We start from the raw sequence: 19,219 nt of genomic DNA, 5'->3' as shown, positions 1-19,219 counted from the left end.
AAATATACAAGGAGTTAAATCAATTGTATAAAAAAATCAAGCCATTCCCCAATTGATAAATGTGCGAAGGACATGAATAGGAAATTTTCAGATAAAGAAATCAAAACTATCAATAAGCACATGAGAACGTGCTCTAAAGCTCTAATAATTAGAGAAATGCAAATCAAAACAACTCTGAGGTATCACCACACACCTAGAAGATTGACTAAAATGAAAGAAGGGGAGAGCAATGAATGTTGGAGGGGATGTGGCAAAATTGGGACATTAATGCATTGCTGGTGGAGTTGTGAACTGATCCAGCCATTCTGGCTGGCAATTTGGAACTATGCTCAAAGGGCTATAAAAGAATGCCTGCCCTTTGATCCAGCCATACTATTGTTGGGTCTGTACCCCAAAGAGATCATAGATAAACAGACTTGTACAAAAATATTTATAACCGTGATTTTCGTGGTGGCAAAAAACTGGAAAAGGAGGGTATGCCCTTCTATTGTGGAATGGTTGAACACACTGTGGTATATGCTGGTGATGGAATATTATTGCGCTGAAAGCAATAATAAACTGGAGGAATTCCATGTGAACTGGAAAGACCTCCAGGAACTGATGCAGAGTGAAAGGAGCAGAGCCAAAAGAACATTATACAGAGAGACCAATACACTGTGTTAAAATAGAATGTAATGGTCTTCTGTACTAACAGCAATGCAATGATCCATAACAATTCTGAGGGACTTGTGGAAAAGAACCCTAACCACATTCAGAGGAAGAACTACAGGAGAGGAAACACAGAAGAAAAGCAACTGCTTGAATACATGGGTTGAGGTGGACATGATTGGGGATGTAGACTCGAAACTACCACACCAATACAACTATCAACAGTTTGGAAATAAGTCTTGACCAATGACATATGTTAAAACTATGGGAGTCGGGAGCTCGGGGGGTGAAGGGGAAAGTAAGAACATGAATCATGTAACCATGATAACTTTTCTAAAAAATAAAAATTATTAAATATAAAAATAAACCTCCTCCCCAAATGATTTTATTTGTGGAAAAATTTTCCCTAAATCAAGTCTTTGTGACATGTAAATCATTTTCTTTCAATTAGCCCATTGTGACTTTTAAAAAATGGAGCCTCATAGTGTAGGATTTTGCAAACCTGGTTGTTTAATCTGGAACCTGAATTAGTTTACCTATGCAGTCTATTTAACTAGATTTGTTTCCTTAGGGGATGGGATGTTTGAGATTATGATTCTATTTAACTATGTTTTTTCCATTTTTATGACATTGGAGAAAGCATGGAATTATGAATTTAGAAAAAAGTTTCATAGCCTAAAAGAATCTATGAGATTATAACATGTAAAAAAATTATTTCTCTGCCACTGTGATATAATTTTGCCTATAAAAAGCCTCTTTAGAATCCTAATCTTTGTTCAGGGATAATTTTCTGAAGCCTGAATCTATGCTTAAGCATAATAAAACTTGAGTTTTTATCTCTCTAATTTCTGTGTTGTGACAGATTTATTTAGACAGCAATAATCTACTCTATGAACTCATAAAGGAGATATTTCTCCCATAACAATTGATTAACTTGGCTGTCTCTTTTTCACAGAAAACCACAATTCTTGGAAGAAATAGAGAGCAGCTGAATTTATGGGAGTTTTGTGCCTTGGAGAAAGAACTCAGGTCACTTAGAAAGAATCTACTGCATCCTCTTACCCGAGCTTCTGCTTCTATTGGCTTGATGAAAGGTGATCCACACATGGTTTGTGTCTTTATCACATGATCATCAAGTAAAAGCTGAATGTCATCAATTGCACACAGAATATTCATGTCCTGTAAATACAGAGACCCCCCCCCTCATTCTAATTAGAAAATGTGCAAAAAAATGCAAAATAAATACTCATTACAGTCACATAATAATAATAATAATGTTGAAAGTGGATTTGGGGGAGAACATCATTGACTCCATTTTATGCTATATTTGCTGTTATCATATAAATGTGTATTGAATGTCTCCTTCTGTATCTTCCTTCCCCTAATCACTTCAAGGTTTCAAAAGAAAACTCATTGAACTTTGAATAGTTTCTTGGAATTCATTTTTCTTAATCCTATCTTATAAGACTGCACATATGAAACTTAACAAATGCAAACAACTGACCAATTAAAAAGGTACAATTTTCTTTTTTTCCTGGTATAAATGTCAATGCTAAAAGTTTTGAAAAATCAAAGCATCTTTTTTCTTTTGCTAAAAATGTACCATTTCTCACCTAGCTGTCCTATCTGATCTTTCCCAAAATTCTCTGGGTCATGTAGCTCAGGAGGAGAGACTATATATATGTCATCTGTAGAACTGTGAGAAACACATGTCTATCACCTACTGATGGGGTGTGTCACACTCTTGAATGGATAAATAAACTGCAGTGTGCCTGTCTGTCTATAACCTCCACTGGTTTCTTCATGCAGGGACTAGCAAGAACTTAAAATTCTTCTAACAATTATAATAGCTAACATATATATATAGGTTTACATTGTACTTATATTTTATACATATATATTTACATACATATAGCTTACTATGTGTCAGCTACTATGCTTAACACTTTAGAATTATCATCTCATTTGTTCCTCACAATAACTCTGTGAAGTAGATGTTAGGAAGTGTATGAGTAGAATTTGAACTCAGATCTTCCTGACTCTGAGCCCAATGCTTAATTCATTGTACCACCTAGCTGCTGATAAGATGTACTCTGACCCTATTTCTATATCAGTGGGATAGGAATCTATTTTTGTTGCATATAATCACTAAGTGCAGGTATAATGGAATTTTTGTTCTTCCACTTGAAAATAGATTTTAAGTGATTAATTTTTCCACCAACTACCCCCTACTATGATTAGAGCATAAATATGTGCACAGAGGTCACGGCTAATCCAATGAGATAATGCATTTGAAAGCACTTGGAAAAATACATAGTGCTATAAAAATATAAAGGATTATCACTATCATTAATCTAGTCTGCTGTTTTATGCTCAACAAATGTGAATTTTAAAGGATGAGTATGCATATACACAGGGACATCCTTAGTTAGGTGGGAAGCCAGGAAAAGTCAAGCATTCTACCTCCCCTGTATACCCCATTGCTCTCAATATTTGTATACAGGTAAAAATCAACTCAATGTAATTCAACAAACACTGAAGCACTGTGGATGAAGTGGTGAACTGATCAAATCATCCTAAAGAGTGATTTTGGAACTATGTCCAAAGGGATATAAAACTGTGAATAACCTTTGAGGGTCCTTCACTAGTTGATCTGTACCCAAAAAAGTTTTAAAAAAAGAAAAAGGCAAAAGGACTTCTATGTACAAAAATATAGCATCTCTTTTTGTGGTGGAAAAATTGGAAATTGAGAAGATGTCCACCAATCAGGAAATGGCTAAACAAAGTTGTGGCATATAGATTGTGTTGGAATACCCTTATACTATAAGAAATGATGAGCAAGAGTCTTTCGGTAAAACCTAGAAAGACCTACATGAACTGATGCAAAGTGAAGTAAGTAGAACCAAAACAGTGCACACAGCAATAGCAATATTGTGTGATAATCAATTGTGAATGACTTAACAATTCTTAACAATACAATGATCCAAGATAATTCCAAAGGACTTTTGGTGAAAATGCTATCCACCTCCAGAGAAAGAATTGATGGAATCTGAATGCAGAGCAAAGCATTTTTCCCTTGGATTTTTTTTTATCTATGTTTTCTTTCATAACATGACTAATATGGAAATATGTTTTATATGACCATTCATGTATATCAAATGGCTTGCCTTCTCAGTGAAAAGGAGGAGAGAGAATGTGAAACTCTAAATTTTTTAAATGAATGCTAAAAATTGTTTTTACATGTAATTAGAAAAAAATAGAATAATTTTTTAAAAAACTTAGTAAATAGGTTCCTTCTGCATTACTCCGCTTCCTTAACATCTCTATAAAAATATCATAAAATGATTCAACCGACAGAATGTCTGACTAGCTCACCGTGTCCCTGTATTTTGAAAAGCTGAAAACCATGTTGGTCCACTCAGATTTCATTTTATCCATATTTTTCTCCAGGGAATATTCTTTACTGGCTGCCGCACTAATAGGCTCAAGTCTAAATGGAAAGAAAAAAGGGAAATAAATAACCCAGAAGAGGTATTTTAACATAGCCTTGAAGAGATTCAAAAAGCTTTTGGCCTTATTAACGCTTTTCTTGATCTACTAGGGAGCACATGCCCTCTGCAAAAGCTATCAAAGTCATTAAACGGATGCATTTCCTGGCAAAGAAAATACAGATCTAAAGAAATACCAGGTATTGGGGCCATTTTCTATTTTTATTTCCTTACCATTCACTCATGACCTGGTTCCTTTTAGGGTCTGCTTAATTTGCTGCAAATGAGTTTTCTGTCCCTTTTCTACTATCATTATTGTTTATTTACTTATCATTTATTATAGTCACTGTGCTAAGATAAGTAATAAGACTATTAACTCCATGAGGTATGGGAGTTTTTGTTGTTCTCCTTTCTAGCCTAGAAAGTGATCATTTAGAGTTGACATCCCCAATCATATCCTCATCGAACCATGTGATCAATTACATGTTTTTTCTTCTGTGTTAGAAAATTTTTTTAAAAAGACTGGGACTCCCTATCTTACCCAGGAAGTACAGGACTAGTATATTCATGGACTTGTTCCCATTACTGAGCTTCAAAAGAGCTTTGAGTTTCTCTGTTTCCAACTTGGGTTAGTTTTTTTGGATCCTTTGGCAACTTGGTGTTCCCCTACTTCTAGGGCTGTGTTGGCAACCTATGGCATGTGTGCAAGAGAGGGCTGTTCCCCTTCTCCCCTCCACCGGTACCCAAGGACATTTCTCTCATCATCTCTTCCCAGCAAACCAAAAGGAGCACTTCCTCCCTCCCCTGCCTGGGGTAAGGCTGAGGGCTCACATGTGGTATGAGGGTTGTAGTCTGCACATTTGGTCTTTAAAAGGTTTGCCATTGCTGTTCTAGGGGCTCATTGTATGAAATTCTGGACTTAGTGTGGATCAGCTTTAGCCCTATAAGCAGCTCAGAACTCAAGAGCTCCACTAGCCTAGGCTTCCTCATTAGCTGGGATTATAAGCATGAAGTACCACATCTGGCTCGATTAATATTAAAAGGAAGATCTAGAGAAGGGTTAAAAGGAAGAATGTTTAATTTTATGTTTTGATAAGGCCAAAAAAATCATATTTACAGAGAGCTGGAATGAATGAGACCATAAGAGATATCTAGCACAACACCTTCATTTTACCAATGAGGAAATAGAGGTATAAAAGATGTCAAAAAAAGAAGTGACTTGCCCAAGCTCAAAAACCTAATTAATGGCAAACCTAGAACCAAAAACCTTGTTTCCTAAATTTATCTACTGCTCTTTCAATTATATTACTCTGCATCCCCAAACTTTGCTGGGGAAAAAAATAATCATTACTGTTTCTGTAGCTCACATTGAATTATAAATGACAGACCCTAAGATTCTAGCGTGGGGCGTGAAACAACTGTTTTATGTCAAAAAACAGGAATACGAATCTTCAGTGATCCATAGTCCTAATGAATGGAGTCAGTGGTGCAGAGAACCTCAAATAATCCTTAATCCAAAAGATACCATCATCATGAGATTTCCTTTTCCAATTATGGCTTACTAAGGATAATACCAAAATGATTTTTCATTCCCCAAGTACACTTGAATTAAAAGAGGGTGGCAGCTAGCCCAGGAGTGTGCTCAAAGTCAGAGAAAGCCAGTTTAGGATAAAAATGTCACCACAAAGGGTTGATAAGGCAGATATTTCCCATTCAAATAACTAAGTTAATTCCATACAAATGATCAAAAGAAATCTTATGGGAAAGGCAGGATTGCTATCATTCCCTTTTTAATAAGGGAGAAAGCAGAAGGCTCAGGGTTCAGGATTCTCCCTTTCTTTACACATAGTAGGTGTTTAATTTTTATTGACTTCAGGGAAGATTTATGGATGATAATCATCATAGTTAGTATTTAAATAGCACTTCAGCTCATTTGATCCTCAGAATAACCCTGAAGGTAGGTGTAATTAATTATTAGCCTCATTTCACAGATAAGGAAGAATCAGAGGCTAAAAGAATTGTTGCTTAACCTGCCCAAGCTCAAGATGTGAACTTGGGTCTTCCAGAAGGCAAGTCTAAAACTCTTAGGACTCTATCAAAGCCACGAGTGCTAATTCCGAGACCACAGACTTGCCAAACCTGGCAAGCCTGTGAAACAGGCTGCATTGGGTGAGTTCATCCCCAAACTTTCTATCACTTCTTTTCCTTACATGCCCAACTCCTCATCTTGCCCTAGGCTCGTCCCTCTATTAAAAGCCTCAACTCCTAGAGAATGAATCAGCACCCAAGTTGAGCAGTTTGGGGCTCCATTCTGTCAGGACCTGTTCTGGGTGCATATGATCAAGGTTATTCATGGATTAGTCAAGGTGACCCAAGCGATGCTGAGGTCTTACCTGGCCTGATTAGCAAAGTTCCTTTCCTCACTGGCTTTTCCAAATGTGTCGACTATCCCATAGTCTCTTTTTTAAAACCCTGACCTTCTGTCTTAGAATCAATACTAAGTATCGGTTCCAAGTATCAGAATTTATTTTTCATATACTGTATTAATTCTTATAACCTAGGGAGAATTACTAAGTATTCCTGTGTCTCAGATCTGGGTCAGAGATATCATCCAGTCTTGCTGCCTTTTTCATTGTCTTCATCCTTGAGAATCCCTAGAAATATCTTCCTTTTTAACAGAATTTGGTTAATAATTGGTGGGGACAAGGGCTCTTTTCCCTCACGATATAAGTATGGGGAGTGGTGGGTAGGTTGAGGGACCACCTCTTAATTACCTATCACCAATTAAAGATGTCTAGGGATGTTCAAGGGAGGAGCTGAGCTCCTAAAAATCTATTTATTAAGTGGACTGACTCAGCTCAGGCTGTCCCTGGTTGCAAAAGATATCACTTTATCAGTTATGATGTTGGTCTAGCCAATAAACATGATATAATCAATAAAATTATATTCTTACCCACAAACCAGTCTCTTGAGATAATTTTAATCATAACAGCTCCAAGGCAGAAAAGCAGTAAGGACTAGGGAATTGGGGTTAAGTGACTTGTCCAGGGTCACATAGCTAGGATGTATCTGAGGCTAGATTTGAATCCAGGACTTTCAGTCTCCAAGTTTCATTGTGGAGTTTTCTGATTTTGTAAAGGAAGAAAGATGCTCCTAAGACTCACTAGTTCTGCTCTTTTGTGAGTATTTTGATTAAAGAGACCTTAAGATTAAAAAAATGTCTAGGGTTGTTTTTTTTAATAATCGGAATATTTAATAATAAAACTATCCACTAAGTCACCTAGCTGTCCCTATTTTATAGACTCTTAAATACTATAGGGCAGAGGTTGGCAACATATGGCTCTCGAGCCATATCTGGCTCTTTCTGCAGGAGCCACAAAGTCAATTTTTTTTCAGGCGCTGTGACAGGAGTGCACTGTGAGCACTGTATGGCTCTCACGAAATTACATTTTTAAAAATGTGGCGTTTATGGCTCTCACGGCCAAAAAGGTTGCCGACCCCTGCTATAGGGGAAGGAAGTCAGCTGAATGGTTCAGTGGATAGAGAGCCAGACCTAGAGACTGGAGGTCTTGGGTTCAAATGTAATCTCAGACGCTTGTGCAACCCCGGGCAAGTCATTTATCCCCAACTGTCTAGTCCTTGCTGCTCTTTTGCCTTGAAACTGATAGATGGTATCAATTCTAAGAGAAGGTAAGAGTTTTATGTTGGTTTTTTTTTTTACATTTTTTTTAAACCCTTAACTTCTGGGTATTGGCTCCTTGGTGGAAGAGTGGTAAGGGTGGGCAATGGGGGTCAAGTGACTTGCCCAGGGTCACACAGCTGGGAAGTGTCTGAGGCCAGATTTGAACCTAGGACCTCCTGTCTCTAGGCCTGGCTCTCAATCCACTGAGCTACCCAGCTGCCCCCCCCTTTTTTTTTAATAAGTAAAAACTGCTAAGGATAGGAATTTCAAGTTCTATGGAAGACTTGGGGAGAGGGATAAGGGAGAATTCCAAGGGAGCAGATAATTTTAATTGGACTCTGGAGAAGCACAGAATTGAGCCCAGGGTCACTGTTTGCAATTTGCTTCCTAAATTTTCTGGCATCTATCACCCTGAATAATATGTAGTAGAAAAACCAAGGGGATGACACGAATTATAGAGAAAAATCAATATGTAAATGTTTCAGGTAGACTAGTAGAGAATGGTATAGTGGGAAGAATGCTGAACTTATGAGGTTCAGGTCCCAATTCAACCATTCTCTGAATTCCCTCATCTTTAAGATGAGAATATTCGCTACTTAATTCACAGGGTTATTGGTGGAGATCAAGAAGATTCTGGATAATGTCCCTAAATGTAAAATGTAAGAGGATTGAATTTGGGAAAATAGATTTCCAGTGTTCTTGTTGTTTGGCCTTCATTTTTCAAGAGGACCAATGACAAAACAGGGCGGGTGGCAGTTTTTATTCTAATTAGTAGCTCCATTGACCTTGGGCCTCTCTAAGCCTCAGTTTCACCACCTATAAAATGGGCACAATAATACTTCCCCTACCTAACAGCTTTGGTTTTTTAAATTATTATTTTTTTTAACCATTACCTTCTGTCCTAGTGACAACAACAAGACGGAAGGGCAAGGGCTAGGCAAAACGGGGTTGAGAGATTTGCCCAAGGTCATTCACATAGTTAAGACATGTCTGAGGCCAGATTTTAATCCAGATCCTCCTAACTCCAGGCCTGGCCTGTCTCCACTGTGCCACATAGCTGCCCTTCTTAAAGCCTTGTTGTAAGAAAAATGTTTGATAAAGTTTATTTGTTGTTATTGTTATACAATCATGTCTGACTCATTCTTGGGAGCTCATTTGACAGGAAACAGGACACTAGGCTAAATGGAAGAAAGTGAGGCTAATATGTTGAGTCGGTAGATGGCTCTTGATTTTATGCTGTGAGTTTTATTTGTGGAGATGAATACTCCTCTGAGAGTTCAATTTATTTTCCCTTTCTGAGATGTTTCTTGATGAAAAGAAGGGTGAAAAAGGGAAATGGATGTCACAAGCTGATACAACTTTCTCCTTGAGGCTGCCCTAATGAACTTCTCTAGTCTTTTCTATATTGAATACCTTCTTATTATTCATTCATTTTCAGTCATCTCCAATTCTTTGTGACTCCATTTGGGGTTTTCTTGGCAAAGATACTGGAATGGTTTGCCATTTCCTTCTCCAGCTCATTTGACAGATGAGGAAATGAGGTAAACAAGGTTAAGTGACTTACACAGGGTCACACAGCTAATAAGTGTTTGAAGCTAAATTTGAACTCAGGAGAGAAGTCTTTCTGACTGTAGACCTGGCATTCTATCCACTACTCCACCTAGCTGCCCCATAAATCTCAACATGCTATAAAAATGACTTTGGGAGACATTTATTGGTACTTATGGTGGGTTAAGCAATGTTAGTCTCAGGGAACACAAAGACAAAAACAAGAGTTCCTGCCCTCAAGGAGTATATATTCTTGGGCTGAGGGATTTACTTGGAGGCCAGGACAACGTGGTCAGAAATAAGTAAATGCAAAGTCATTCAGCCTTCCGTTGGTCTTCATTTTCCTTATTTGAACAATGAAATGGTTGAATCAATTACTCTAGAAGGTTTCTTCTAGCTCTACAAACTATGATTTATTATTTCATTCCCTGAAACAGGTGGTATGGGGTTGTTTGATGGTAGAAGGGAAGACTCAGAAATATCCCATTTTGTATTTTAAGGGAGTTTCATTTTAATTGTTTTGTGGGGACAGAGTGATTTATTATCTAAATTTATTGTCTCATCTCAATTTCCTGATCACAGCCATACATATGCAGCTGGGAATTGATACTTTGTGAATAGCTAGTGATTCAATATGAGCTTATTAAGAAACATAAAGGGGGTAGATATCTAGCATAGAGAGCCAGGCCTGGAGGCTAGAGGTCCTGAGTTCAAATTACACCTTAGATACTTCCTAGCTATGTGACCCTGGTGAAGTCAACTTAATCTCAAATGTCTAGCCCTTACCACCTTTCTGCCTTGGAACTGATGCTTAGTATTGATTCTAAGACAGAAAGGAAGGAATATAAAGGAACTTTAATCTGGATTAAAAAAAAAGGAAAGAAAAGAAAAGGTACAGAAATAGGGCATCTTACAATTCTTATTGCTTCATGAAAAAAATCATCCAAACGAGGAATTCAATTACTTACTTTTCAATAAACTTGCCAATTCCAAATTCCAAGATGTTTAAAAGACAAGTTGTTTCATCTGGTTTTATTTCAACCCCTACTACTTCACTGATCTAAAACAAAGGAAGAAAACAGATTAGATCTTAGGAACAGTACCTGACACTGAGCATTTCATATACTTTCAAGGCTTACAGCATGAAGTTCTGTTGTTTCATTTCTATCTGACTTCCCATGACCCCATTTGGGGTTTTCTTGGCATAGATACTGGAGCGGTTTGCTATTTCCTTCTCCAGGTCATTTTACAGGTGAGGAATCTAAAAGAAACAGGGTTAAGTGGCTTGCCCAGGGTTGCACAGCTAGTAAGTGTCTGAGACCAGATTCGAACTCAGAAAGATAAGTCTTCCCGATTCTAGGCCTGACATTCTATATCCATTGTACCATCTAGCTACCCCGCAGCAAGGAGACCTAGACTGAAATTCCAGCTCTGAGGCTTACTAGCTCTAATGACCTTGGACAAGTCAATTAAATTCTCTGAGCTTCTGGCAACCCCCTCAGATTTATTTAAATTTAGGAGGGGTGGAAAGCTGCTACTTCTTCTGGGTGTTTCCCCAACAAAAAATATGTTTAAGCTTTGGAAAGAGCTCTATGCAAATTACTACATTTGACCATAATAAGAACTTTGTAAGGTTGGTTCTACGAGCATTATTATCCCCATTTTACAGATGAAACACATTGAAGTCAAGAGTTTAAGTGACTTAATTATGACTATATATTTAATTAGAGTTAGAGACAGAATTCAAAGTTAGTTCTTTCCTGATGCCAAGTCAAGTATGTACTATTCTCCATAGAGCAAAAGAATTACTCATGCAATCAGACCAGGAGGTTATCTGTGTGGTTTATTTTAAGAGAATGGGAAGCGCACCCACACCACCATCTCATTTACACAAATCTTTCCTCCTCTGACTTCTACAGCATGAAATCCTGCCATTAGGGGTTCACGCTGGTAACTCACATTTTCTGTCTTCTCCAGGTCCCTCTTTTACGAGTTCTCCTATGAAGGGCATCACACTGTCACTACTACCTCAGTGAACGAGCCAATGAATTGAATTCAGTTTTGTTCAGTTGGAGTAGCCTTGGAGAAGCATGAGAGCCCTGGATCCTTGCAACAAGTAGGGAAGAAGGGAAAAGGCTGCAGAATGGGGAGAGGAGGCAGGGTGAAAGAGCGCCAAAGTTCCTGATTTGGCCTCCTACTTAGATACAGAGAACCAAAGGAGATTGGACTAGAAGAGATCTTGGAAATCCTGTCTATCTGCTCTCCTCATTTTATAGGGGAGAAAACTGGGACCTACAAAGACTTGTCTTGCCCAAAATCACCTAATGCTAAATTGCCAAATTTGGGACCGCTTGGTGGCAGGCACATTGGATAGAGCACTGTCCTGGACTCAAGAAGACATGAGTTCAAATTCAGCCCCAAATACTCCTAGCTTTTTGACCCTGGGCTTAACCCTATTTGTGTCAGTTTTTCTCATCTTTAAAATGAACTGGAAATGGCAAACTGGAAAAGGAAATGGCAAACCACTCTAGTATCTTTGCCAAGAAAATCCAAATGGGGTTATGAAGAGTCAGACATGACTGAAAAACTGAGAAAGAAATATTGTCAAATCATTTTATTTCTGAAGCCCTTGAGAACAAGAAATCAGGTTGCCTTAACATTTCTAATTCCTTGGATTTCATCTTAATCATCTCCATAAAGGTTAGTTAACATGTATAGAGAGCTTTTAATGTTTGCAAAGGGCTTTCTGCACATGACTGATTTGATCCTTCTAATAACCATGTGAGGTAGATGTTCTTATCCCCATTTTACAGATGAAAAAACTGAGGCTTAGAGGGATTCAATGATTTGCCCATGGTCACACAACTAATAAATTTCAGAAGCAAGATTGTCTGATTATTGACTCCAAATAGTAAACTTCAACCACCTATGTCTTCTGTGTTTCTGAAACCTAAGGGTCAAATGGAAACAAGATAGTGAGGGGTTCGGACACGTATGCAAGCTTTCCTCCCAGCCTAGACCAAGTTCCTTACTGGAACAAAGGGGAAAGTTAAGCTAGAGCTCACCCCCTCACATCTTTAGTACATCCTTGCTCTTCTTACCTGGAAACTCCCAAGCAGCCTTCTGCCTCACATCCCAAACCCAGAGCGTGAAGCTTTCTCATGCTAGTTAGGTCTACAGCAGGCTTAGACTCAAGAAGATTATTATAAGAAGCAGCTAATCATGCTAGACTCAGTGATGGGCAAACTATGGCTCGTGGGCTAGATGCAGCCCCCTGAAATGTTCTATCCCGCTGTGTGACATTATTCCTAATCTGACAAATATGATGAGTAGGATACAATAAAATGAAACTTCGAAAGAGTTGCCTTAAAAACAGACTGACAGATGAGCATTTCCTTTCCTTTGGTCCCCTCTTTAAAAAGTTTGCCCATAACTGTGCTAGAGCATCTGGAGGTGAGTGAGACCTCAAGAGGTCATTATGAAAACCTGGTCATTTTACAGATAAAGAAACTGAGTCCTAGAGAGGTTAAGTGACTAAAGGTCAAACAGGTAATATGTATGAGATGTGGAATTTGGAGCCTGGTCCTCTGATGCCACAGTCAGTGCTCTTCCTACTTTTCGGCAAGCACTTATTGACTCTTATGCCTACCAGAAGCTTATATTCTACTTAGTGGAAAACAATATGTGCCCAAATGATCTGTTTAAGCTACTAAAACTTAAAATTTTCAGTACGACTTTTGGGACACACCTGTACGCCATCCTCATCAACACCCTAGCAAAAATTTATATAGTATCTACTTTGTTCCAGGTATTGTGTCGAACATGCAAAGTAAAATATATTCAAAGTAAATAGGGGGAAATGGTAGGGATGGGTGGGTGTTCAGAGAAGGATTCATTTAGGAAACATCACTTAGCCTGAGTTTAAAAATGAAGTTTTCTTCTTTCCTATTAGCACTCTGTAGGGTTTTTACCCCATGAGAAAAACAAGGTGCCAAATTATTTTTTTTTTAAAAAAAACTCATACCTTCTGTTTTAGAATCAACATTATGTATTGGTTCCAAGGCAGAAGAACAGTGATGGCTAGGTAAAAGTGACTTGCCCAGGGTCACACAGCTAGGAAGTATCTGAGGTGAGATTTGAACCTAGGTCCTTCCATCTTTGAGCCTCTCAATCCACTGAGCCATCCAGCTGCCCCCCAAGGTGCCAACTTCTAAGTAAAATTTTCATATTTTTCTCCTGAGCTATGCAGCCCAAACTAGCCATTTTCTGCAGCACAACTTGAATAATATATAAATATATATGTATACATATATGCACACCCAAACATATGTATAATTGTGTGAGAGAGATGGAGAGAGAGGAAAAGCAAGAGGGAGAAAGTGTAGATATGACCATGATTACAACTCCACCTAAAAGAAGGATGGATTAAATATAGCACTTGCTCCAGGCAAAATCATGAAGTATGCAGAGTTTATGATGCCCTCCTTTCAGTGCCATCTTCACTGCCTATTCATCTCACCCTCTGGGCATCCAGGTGGCCTATCAGGGAGAATATCTGTTGCTCCTCCCCCACATTTCTCAGTACCAGACATTCCACCATTCTGGTTCCTTCTGGTGGCTTAAGCAATTCCCTCTCCAGATCTCTCTTTCACAATATAAGTACTTCTTGAGGGGTCACTGTATTGTCACTAAAACCTCAGTTTGTCACCCAGGGCTTGTTGGTTTTCTACTTATTCACTTTCTCTAAGATAATGATATATCCCTGGCTGTACGTCATCCCTTTCAGAGTCAGGCTTTCTATGCCCTATAGAGGAATAGCTCATCTGAGGAACAAAGGCATGTTGATATATTCAGAAAAAGGTGAAGATGGAGAACTATGGGCCTGCCTGCCTGTCTTCCTTCCCAGGTAATATGTAATAGTTGTATGTTCTCATAGTGGCCTTCAGAACCAAATATTATCCCCACATATGTAGAACTTTCCATCAGTGGCTGCTAGGTCAGACAAGAACAAAGGGTTAACAGTCATGGTGATCTATTAAAATCCTTTTCAAGACCCTCAAATCACAGCACCAGCAACAGCTAGAGTCAGCTCTTCACAATGATCTTTCAAAGGCCTTTTCTATCTAGTTCTTAGGGTCTATGATTCCAGTAGCCACACAGTGAGATTTATTTCAGTCTATGTTCACACCACACATCACCCTCACACTTGAGTGTATATAAAAATCTCAACTATTTTTAGGTGGAATATTTGTTATTTGTATTTTTGGAACCCAAAGGTTGGAAGGAAAATCAAAAGATATTTTTCAAATGGAGAGGGACAGTACTTAAGAACTTAGGCCTTATCTGCCCTCTTTTAAGATAGCCTGGGCAGATGCCTCAAGTCTAGGGCTATACCCCTTTGTAGAAGGTCTTCCTTTGCATTTAACCTAATCTCTTTTTGTAATTTAAGTCTCAGATTCTCATGCTGGATTTTATCTACCCTCCACTTGAGAGGCAGTAGACTGAGTATGAAATTTGGAGTCAGGAAAATGTATTTAGGTCTTGGTGACTCTAACAGGAGATGGGTCAGTCATTCTATCTCAGCTTTAGGTTCCTTGTGAGTAAAATAGAGATAATAATGGAATCCATCCCGCAAAGTTGTAGTGAGGATCAAATGAGATATTACACAAGTAACATGCTTAGAAAATCTTAAATATCATTATTTATCCTCATCTATTTGGAAAAGGTGACAAGGTCCCTGACTAAAACATAGTTGTCATCTAGCATAGTAGTTTTTAAACCTTTTGATCTCGAGAACTTTTTCAAGTCTTAAAAATTATTGAAGATCCCCCAAAGCTTTTGTTTCTGTGAGTTATACTGATCAACATTTATCATATTAGGAATTAAAATGCCTTATGATTATTATGAAAATAGTTCAGTCCTCATGGACCCCTTGAAAAGGACTTGGGAACAGTCAAGCATCTAGTTCTTAGGATCTATGACAATGTTGGCAAAGCTTTTAGAGATCACATGCCCAAACTGCACCTTCAAGCTGCCTGTGAGCCCCCTGCATTACCCTAGACAGCAGAGGGAGGAAGTGCTAACATTGGTCTGCTGGGCAGAGGGGCAGGACATGTGGAAATCATCCCGAGGGGCAGTGGAGAAGGGGAATGGAGCAGCCCCCTCTAGCACATCAGGGTATACCTCTGCCAACACAGGTCTATGAGAAGCCCTGCTCTAACATAATCATCCCAAATTGACAAAATCATGAAGCTCAGTCTGGTTGATTATATGATGGTAGCTGTTAACCACTGCTCCTCCTTCTGTTCTCATGTTCACTGGGAATTGATAGTAGGGACAAGGACATCAGTTGGCACAGTGGATAGAGCACTGGGCTTGGAATCAGGAAGACATCTTCATGAGTTCAAATCTGGCCTCAGACACTTACTAGCTGTTTGAGCCTGGGCAAGTCACTTAATCCTATTTGCTTTAGTTTCCTTATCTGTAAAGTGAGCTGTAGAAGGAAATGGTGAACTGTTCCAGTATCTTTGCCAAGAAAATCTCAAATAGGGTTTTGAAGAGTTGGACATGACTGAAATTGCCTGAACAACAAACCAGGACAGCATGAATATGGATAATACCCTTGCCCATCACCTTCATCCCAATCTTCTCCCATCTCATGGTCTCAAAGTCTCAGTAGGATAAAAAGGAGCTCCTTTTTAAAAAGTCTGGAGACCTCTGTTCTATAAGACTATAATAATTGCAGTTAGGGCTAGGTTGAAGGGAAGGAGGCTACTGAATGCTTAGGAAAACTTTAGAAGTGACCTGCTCCCAGTGCCTCTCCTTCATCCCTTTATTGCAGGCGACAGCCAAGATGGGGAGATGATTCTTGAATTTGTCAATCTTGAATCTGATGTTTTCTGCTAAGCGCTTGGGTCCAGGAAGGTCACTCAGTGTCTTGGTCAGTTTGTACATTGTCCTCCACATGGTGCCCACTTCATCTGCAATTTCTTCAGCATTTAGTGTATACAGAGGCCCTGCAAGGAAGGGGAAGTTTCAGGTTATAGTTATTGAGTCACATTTGGTAAACCCAAATTCATTGAATAATGCTTATCTCAGAAGGGAACAATAATAATAGTAAACATTTATAGGGACAGTTAGGTAGCACAGTAAATTGAGTGGCAGCAGGTCTCGAGTTGGGAGGAGTTGGGTTCAAATCTGACCTTAGACGTCTTCTTGCTGTGTGACCCTGGACAAATCTTAACCTTGTTTGCCTAACCTTTGCCACTCTTCTGTCTTAGAATTCAAACTAAGAGAGAAGGTAAGGGTTTGTAAAAAACCCAAACATTTATAAAGACAGAGGAATCCAACTTATGAATCAGGATAGGGAATTTCCTCTATCAGTGCAGGTCCTCCTCCTTTAAAGAATTACCTAAAGCATTTACATATGCTCTAGGGCAGCACTTGCAAACCCTTTAGAGATCATATGCCCAAACTGCACCTTCAAGCCACCTGTGAGCCCCCTTCCTCATTACCTCAGACAGTGGAGGGAGGAAGTACTCACATTGCTCTGCTGGACAGAGGGGTGGGGCATATGAAAATTGCCCCCAGGGGCAGTAGAGAAAGGAATCAGAGCAGCTCCCTCTGGCACTATGGGGCACTGGTGCCACATCTTTGCCAACATGGCTCTAGGGTCTGCCCAGGGTCATGAAACCATTATGAATCAGAGGTAGGATATGAACCTCCTGGCTTTAAGACTGGTTCTCCATCACCATATCACATTATATGGCACTTTAAATTTCACAAAGCATTATATACAGTTTCATTTGAGTCCCATAAAAATTCTGTTATGTAGGTATTACAGATATTATTTCCACTTTAAGGAGGAAATTAAGTGATTCATACAGCTAGTATCTAAATAGCAGGTGGAATTTGAAACCAAGTCTTTCTGATTCTAATTCCAGGGCTCTATCTACTAAATTTAAGTGAATTTACTGTCCAGCCAGATTCTTCCTGAGTTTCAGCTGTTTCCTAGTGGCACAGAAAATCAATCCATTCATCATTCAATAAATAAGCATTTATTAAGCACCTACTATTATCCAGGGGCTATGTAAAGCAACAGGAATATAAAAAGGCAAAAGACAATTGGAGTTTTCAAGGAGCCTACAATCTCATGGAAAAGATATATAATTCCTTTCAAGTTTGAAAAGGACAGTATTGTTGAGCAACTGATGGTTTTTTTTTTAACCAATTTGTTAGTTACATTAAAATTTCCAGATATCTCACCAGCTCCCTCTTCTCCTCGCATCATAGAAGACATCACCCAACAAAACAAAAAGACATTCATTATGTAAATGTCTTTCAAGTTTCTATTTATTAGTTCTTTCTCTGGAGGTGGACATTTACTAGTTATTCTTTCAAAATATTAATTCTATAGCTAAATACAAAGTTCTGGTTGTACTCATTTTGCCCTTCATTGTTTCATGTATGTCTTTCTAAGGTTTTTTATAAAAGTAACCTGCTCATCATTTCCTGTGGTGCAGTAGTATTCCATCACGGTCATATACCACATGTTGTTCAGGCATTTCCTAATTGGACATCCCTCGATTTCCAGTTCTTTGTCCCCATAAAAAGAACTGCTCTAAATACTTTGAAACATATAGGTTCTTTCCTTTTATCCCTATTCTTTTTGGGAAACAGACCCAAGAGTGGTATTACTGGTTTTAAGGATATATACAATTTTATAACTCTCTGACATTCCAAATTATTCTCCCAAATGATTGAATCAGTTCACAATTTTACCAAGTGTATTAGTGGCCCCATTTTTCCACATGCCAACTAATGATTTTCAATGCTGCCAAGAGTGAATACAGCTTCCAAAAGGTGCCTCAGTCACAAGGAATTATCTTTCAACCTAGGAGAATCTAACTCAATTATCACAAAGGTCCAGGACTCCAGAAGAAGTTAAGTGGCTCAGTGGATTGAGAGCCAGGACCAAAGATGGGAGATCCTGGGTTCAAATCTGGACTTAGACACTTCCTAGCTGTGTGACCCTGGGCAAGGCACTTAACCTCCATTGTCTAGCCCTTACCCCTCTTCTGTTGGTTCTAAAATGAAAGGTAAGGATTTTTAAAACAAACAAACAAAGGTCTAGGACTGGGGCTTCATCTCTGTGCTACAGATGTGGAGACTGAGGCACCAGATGGTAAAATGATTTGCCCCAGATAAAATGAATGAGTAGACAAGGGAGAAACCGTTTGCCTCACAGACTCAGGCTCTTTCTTTAAAATCATGCTAGCCTACAGAGCCGCTATCTGAGGACAGGTGGTGTTAACATGAGCTGTGAAATGATGTCCTCAGCAAGATAGAAATAGTTGTACTTGGTATGACTATTGCAAAGTGAAAGTGTGTTCACTTTATTCTGTCTACTCTATCTGCCACCAGTGCAATAATTACCTCACGCTCAAAATTTGATTTTGTTCCTAAAATAGGCATCAAATAATAGTAGTTTGAATAATAGGCAATTAGGTGTCATAAGTGGATAGAGTGTCAATCTTGGAGTCAGGAGAAGTTCAAATCCAACTTCAGACACACTAATTGTGTGATGCAAGCCACTTAACTCTGTTTACCTCAGTTTACTCATCTGTAAAATGAACTGGAGAAGGAAATGGGAAATTACTCCAATATCTTTGCCAAGAAAACCCAAAATGGGATGGCAAAGAGCCAGACATTATTGAAAAAGCAACAGACAACACTAAAATACAATTAGTGGAATCAACAATGAAATGAGGGGTTGGACTAGAGCAGTGGTTCTCGATCTCTCTTGTTGTCATGGATCTCTTTGGCAGTGAGGCAAAGCCGATGGGTCCCTTCT

General features: G+C 38.8%; 1 protein-coding gene across 1 annotated transcript in view; it reads right to left on the bottom strand.

Moving 5' to 3' along the window:
• Nucleotides 1–19,219, bottom strand: part of DNAH3 (dynein axonemal heavy chain 3) — a 218,215-nt gene that overhangs the window by 121,702 nt on the left and 77,294 nt on the right. The window contains exons 19-22 of the mRNA XM_044657457.1: nucleotides 16,171–16,382; nucleotides 10,335–10,426; nucleotides 4,024–4,138; nucleotides 1,711–1,827 (exon numbers count right to left, since the gene is read on the bottom strand). Coding sequence (XP_044513392.1) covers nucleotides 1,711–1,827; nucleotides 4,024–4,138; nucleotides 10,335–10,426; nucleotides 16,171–16,382 — 536 coding nt within the window. The remainder of the gene's footprint in view (nucleotides 1–1,710; nucleotides 1,828–4,023; nucleotides 4,139–10,334; nucleotides 10,427–16,170; nucleotides 16,383–19,219) is intronic.

Source organism: Gracilinanus agilis, chromosome 1 (assembly GCF_016433145.1).
Source record: "Gracilinanus agilis isolate LMUSP501 chromosome 1, AgileGrace, whole genome shotgun sequence".
Lineage (NCBI taxonomy): Eukaryota > Metazoa > Chordata > Mammalia > Didelphimorphia > Didelphidae > Gracilinanus > Gracilinanus agilis.
The sequence above is the reverse complement of the archived record's forward strand: the minus strand, read 5'-3'. Positions and strand labels throughout refer to the sequence as shown.